General features: G+C 32.0%; 1 protein-coding gene across 1 annotated transcript in view; it reads left to right on the forward strand.

The window, feature by feature from the left end:
- NPAT (nuclear protein, coactivator of histone transcription) overlaps nt 1-471 on the forward strand; it is a 51,673-nt gene extending 51,202 nt beyond the window's left edge. Inside the window, exon 18 of the mRNA XM_065882349.1 lies at nt 394-471. Coding sequence (XP_065738421.1) covers nt 394-471 — 78 coding nt within the window. The remainder of the gene's footprint in view (nt 1-393) is intronic.
- The last annotated feature ends 5,529 nt before the right edge of the window (nt 472-6,000 follow it).

Raw genomic sequence — 6,000 nt, forward strand, 5'->3', positions numbered from 1 at the left:
TAAAATCTTAGTAAAGCTTTCTAAAGTTTACAGTTTAGCAATAATGACCACCTTATAAAAAGCATGTTCTCTCTTGTCTCATTCAACATTCATACACTTTGAATTTGTATAATGTCTTGTGCTCTAAAATAATGAAATATCATTGAAGTATATTTTATTAACCTTGGATTTATAAAAATTGTCTCTACTTCTCTGTATAACTAAAATGCTAATGAACTAAACTGTTTTGGCAAAAATTTTGGTAGTATATGAAAGTACCTGATAATGAGGGTCTATGTGACTTAATAAGAAAGCTAGCTTTTTGGCCTTGTTTGAGTTCAATATGTTAACTTAGGTTTATTTTTTCTTTCTTTCTTTCTTTTCTTTCTTTTTTTTTTTTTTTTTTTTTGACAGAAAAAGAAGCTACCCAGTTCATTTCCAGCTGGAATGGATGTGGACAAATTTTTGTTATCATTGCATTATGATGAGTAAATATTCTGAACATATAAGAACAGTAGCTATTTAAAACTACTATTCCTTAAACTATGAGTGTAGGGAATGAGATACTGACAGAATCTGAAAGCATGACCTGCACTTTCATTGTACTGAAATTTCACTTTATTTCTAAATCATGCTGTTTCTAAAGCAGCTTCCTAGTTTGTAAATAGCTTTACCTTGGTATATTTTTATTGTGGAAAAAACATTTGCAGAAATGTGAGTAAAGCCAATCTGCAAAACTGTATATCTTTGACAATTGTATATTGTAAATACTGTGTAAATCTTGTTGAAATAGAGCTTAAATCAACCTAATGTTCTTACATTGTATTTTTTGGCTTCTTATGATCTCTAATTCTGAGGCTTATTCATCTGGAATAGTTTCTCACTTTGAGTGGGAAAAGTATACTTTTCCTTATAAATTGCCTTCAGTAATTGTCCCACAAGATATCTGAAGACATAGCCACTAATTAGTACAAGAGTGATAATGAATTCAAATGGTAATAAAGTAACCAGAAATTAACAATTTGGGGTTTTTTCTAGAGTGAATGAATACTCTGCCGCCCCTTCTTATAATTGCAGTAAAGATAATGTTCCTAAAATTGTACACTTTATTTCTTCTGGTTGTTCTGGTCTCTTTGTTTTAAAGAGAGAATTTTGTAAACCATTTGAGTGTTCTGATCTTTTGTTTATAACTTTTAAGATCTTTTACATAACTTTAAGCGTTTAGACTGTTGAGCCATAAAAAGTTTGGTTATGTAGTAGTTGAGATTTCTTGGTATGTATATACTTTTCCCCTAAATACTGGGGATTTAAAGAACTGCACTAATTCATAGAACTTTTTACATAGTAGAGACCAATGCACATTTAATTTAAATCTTGTGTTCTATGTTAAAGCTTGTATGCAGGATTATCTTCTGTTGTCCTTTTAGAAAGCCATGTCCATCATAAGATGTAAAAAGAGAAATCATAGTTTTCTATTTTAATTTAGTTTCCCTAAAATGGGCTGTGTTACACTTGGATATAGTACGTTGTCTCTGTACCCCTTAAAGTATTATAGAGTTTCTCTCAGAAAGTCCTTAAGGAGAATGAAAGAGGTGCCTTCTCTGTATTAGACTCACACACATCAGTCAAGTTGAAGAATTGGTTTAAACCTTTAAATGAGTACAGAAATTATAATTCGTACCAATTGTGCCTAGATATTAAAGTATGTTCTCTTAAGTGCTTTCTGTTTTGTTAAATATCAGTATACTAAGGGTTTTTTTTGCAGGTGTATATATTTATGAGTCATTTTCCTCAACCATTTTTTTTTTAATACTGGGCCTTTAAAAAACTAAATCCATCACTACATTTCTCAATGTGGAAATCACATCTTACTAGCTGAACCTTACTGCAGAAATTTGTGTTGTAATAAATTTTTATGATGTGGCAGTGGTCTGTTCCTAAGGAACCAGGAATTAGTACAGTTAATGTTTATTTAACTCAGCTTGATACTGTACTACAGTTAGGTTTGAATAAATATTTTCATTAACTTCAGAAGTTTGAATTCCTTCATATTGGCAATCATTCTCTTTTAGATACTTTGAAGAAATTCCTTTGCAAGTCAATTCTTGTTTTCGGAAGTTTACATAATGCTGAAAATTATAGATTTTCTTCTCATTCAGTTAATTTGTATGTGCTAAGGATTCATATACAAATAAAATAAGCTCACTTTCTTCAGGATTCTTAGTTCACTAGCCAGGAGCCACTAGATATAGTCCAAAGACAACTTGTATTTGGAGCTTTCATTTATGTTCAAGAATAAAAACATAGTCCCCATTTTATCCTAAAAGTCCCAATGTGCTAGACTTAATTATTGTACCCAGTAATCTATTTTAACAGTCAGATGCCCAGTTGACTACATTTCAGGGTTAAAGTATACCACAGACAACTTGTGGCTACTTCTGTAACTACATGTAAGGATTCATGCACTGTTTATTTTTGGACATTACTTAGTGCAGCAGTCCCCAACGGTTTTGGCACTAGGGATCAGTTTCACTGAAGACAATTTTTCCACAGAAGGGGCGAGGATGGTTCAGGGTTCAGGCGGTAATGTGAGCGATGGGGAGCGGCCCATGAAGCTTTGCTCACTCGCCCGCTGCTCACCTCCTGCTGGGCGGCCCGGTTCCTAACAGGCCATGGATTGGTACTAGTCCAGGGCCCGGGGGTTGGGGACCCCTGACTTAGTGTACTCAGTTGTATGCCAAATTTGAGAAGTCTTGTAATTAAAATATTTGATTAGTTTAGCCCTGGATATTGTTGGAACCCTTTAGTAAGTATGTTGAAATTTTACATGAGTAAAGCATCCATCAGCATTCAGCCAAAGGCTAGATGTGATGACTATTAGGAATACCAAGATTAAGCTTTGATAAGGAGTAATTTCAAAAGCATGGTGCTATATATTCTACATTCATCATTTTTCAAGCCACCATCTTTCAGCCTCAGGCTTAATTTATTGAAATTATATATCAAATTTTGACCCTGGTAGTATGCATTCTCTTTTAATAGACTTTCCTATTTTTATAAATATTGGTTAACATTTTTGCATACTTTACTAGTCTTTTTTCCCTAAATTATTTTTTCTATATAATTGAACTTAAACTGTAAATATAACTTCCTAATGCTTTTTTTACTTCAGATAATATCAGGCACTATCCAGTTTTTAGCTATTATTTTTAAAAAACTAGCAGTGAACATGTTTGTAAATAAATATTTATGTTGTCAGTTATTTCCTTAGGGGATGCTTTAGAGAGTAGAATTACCAAGTCAAAATTTAGTGTACATTTTTTTAAGGACCTCAATACATTTTGCCAAATTTCTTCCGGGAAATTACTTCAATTAATATTCCTGCCAGGAAATTGTCGTTTCTTCCATAGTATATGCTTATACCTTACCAGAGATATATTCAACTGTATCATTACTGGTTTCTATTGGTTTTTTATTTCTTGATTTATTGAAATTAGGATAAGCTCCTAATCCATATATAATTTAGTTTGATACCTGGTATGAAGAAAGAATCAGTACATTTTTTCCCTAAATATTTAACCACTTGACTCATAAAACTGCTTAAAATAAGGTTTCTCTCCTCACACACATTTATGTATAATGTCTCTCTTATCCTCTACTGATTCATAATCTTTTTTATTTGCAATTCTAAAATCCAAAATGTTCACAACCAATTTTTTCCCTTAAGTTGAGCATCAAAACTCATTTCAAGGCAAAACCTGACCTGATTTGGTGTGAGGCTACATTAGTCTTTATCTCATTTGGTATGAATATTCATATTTTGCTGGAAAAATAGCAATGTGCTTAATTAGTGTACCGTTTCAGATTCAACTGAGGTATATGATATATACATTCTGTTACTTTTTAAAAATCCTAAATATTCTGAACTATGAAACCCAGCTAACCAGAGAGGTATAAAATCAAAGGTTTTGGACCTATATTAAATTTATACACATATACATGCACTACATAGTACAGTGTATAGATTATTTTGTGCCATTGATGAAAGCGTTGTAGCTTTATGTCCATTATAACTTTTCTGATTTTTTTCAGGTATTTGTCTCTTTTAAGCTTCTGGATTTACTTTAGAATCACTTGTATTTTTTCCAAGTTAAAATTCTATTGGAATATCCATTTGAAGTACATTAACCCTATGAGTTAACTGATACTGAAAAGCTAATGGTAACATGGTATATATCCATAATTTTGTAGTTATCCCTATCCTCACAAATGTCTTATTAAACTGGGTATTTTGTTGTTTGTTGCTATTTTTAGGGAAGTCTGCATTCCTTTGTTTTAACTGATTATTGCTTTTTTGGTAATGTAAAATTTTTATGGAAGGATAAAACAGAAAAAGTGCAGAAACTTATTATACAGTTCAATGAATTTTCTAAAAGTACACAAATCCACTTAATCACCCAGATCAAGACTACAATTGGTACCCTAGAATCCCCTCATGCTTCCTTCTAGTAACTAACTGCTAATCCCAAGGATAATTATTCTGACCTCTAGAGCCATAGTTTCAGCCTTTCTTAACTTTGCATAAATAGATTTATGCAGTATATAGTCTTTTTTAACTTCTTTTGCACAAAATTATGAAAACTATTCATGTATGTAATTCAGTTGTCATTCTCAGTGTTGTGTTTTTTCATTGTATTTATCCACAATTTATTGTACCACAGTTCATCTATTTTACATTTGAATATTCTTGTACATGTTTTTTGGTGAATGTATTACACTTTTCACTTGGATATATATTTAGGAATGGAGTGGCTGGGTCATCGGGTTTCATATACCCAACCTTATTCAGATTTTTCAGTTTTCCAGAGTGGCTGTACCAAATCATGTGACTATCAACAGTGTAAGGAGAGTTCCAGTCGTTCTACATCATTGTCAGTACTTGGTATTTTTGTTATAGCCATTTTGGTATCACATTGTGGTTTTGATTTGCTTTTTCCTGATAAAGTTGAAAACCATTTCAAATGCTTTTTGGCCATTCAGGTTGTCTCCTTTGGTGTAGTATCTGTTTATCTCTTTGCCCATTTTTGTATTGGATTGTCTGCCTTTTTCTTACTGATATGTTGCTGGTCTTTATGTATTCTAGATTTAAGTTCTTTCTCGGACGGATATCTAATATCTGAATATTTTACCATTTTTTCTTCTAGAAGTTTTTTGTTCAGCCTTCTGTATTTTGATCAATTATCCATCTGTATTGGATTTTCTATCTGAATGTCTAATTAACTCAGCACCATTTATTGAGAAAGACTATCCGTTACGAAATACGTTCCACTGTTACCACTGTCATAAGCTGGTAAACTGAATATGTGTGGGTTTGCTCTGGACTCCCGATCTGTTCCATTGATCTATTTTTCTAAAGATGTGCCAGTAACACAACATCTTAAGTACTATAGGAAATATATTTTGTTTTATTTTCTAATTAGGCCCCTTACTGAATGGACTTTATTAGAGCTAATGACTTTCCTGATGCTTATTTTTTATTTACTAAAGATATATCATCTTGAAATAATTATTTTCCAGTTTCTTCTTACTACACTCATAGTATTTCCAGTAAAACTAATAATGATCAAGATAGGCTTTCTCGTCTTATTCTTTATTTTAATAGAGATGTTAAGTATAATTTTGGCTTTTGTTTGTAGTGTTTTAAGTATTTATATCAGGGGGGCGTTCCCTAGTGTCCTAGTGGTTAGGATTTCGGACTTTCACTGCCATGGCCCGGGTTCAATCCCTGGTCAGAGAACTGAGATTCTGCAAGCCATGCAGCACAGCCAAAAAAAAAAAAAAAAGTAAAAAGAAAATTTATATCAGGAGTATTGTTCAACCTAATTGGATGCTCTTCTAACATCAATTAAACTGTTTTCATTAAATCCATGAATTTCTTTTTATATTGATAACCCTAATATTGTGTACTTTGCAATCTTAATGATTCTTTAAATATAATTAAATTTGATTTGTCCACTTTTT

Source organism: Phocoena phocoena, chromosome 8 (genome assembly GCF_963924675.1).
Source record: "Phocoena phocoena chromosome 8, mPhoPho1.1, whole genome shotgun sequence".
NCBI lineage: Eukaryota > Metazoa > Chordata > Mammalia > Artiodactyla > Phocoenidae > Phocoena > Phocoena phocoena.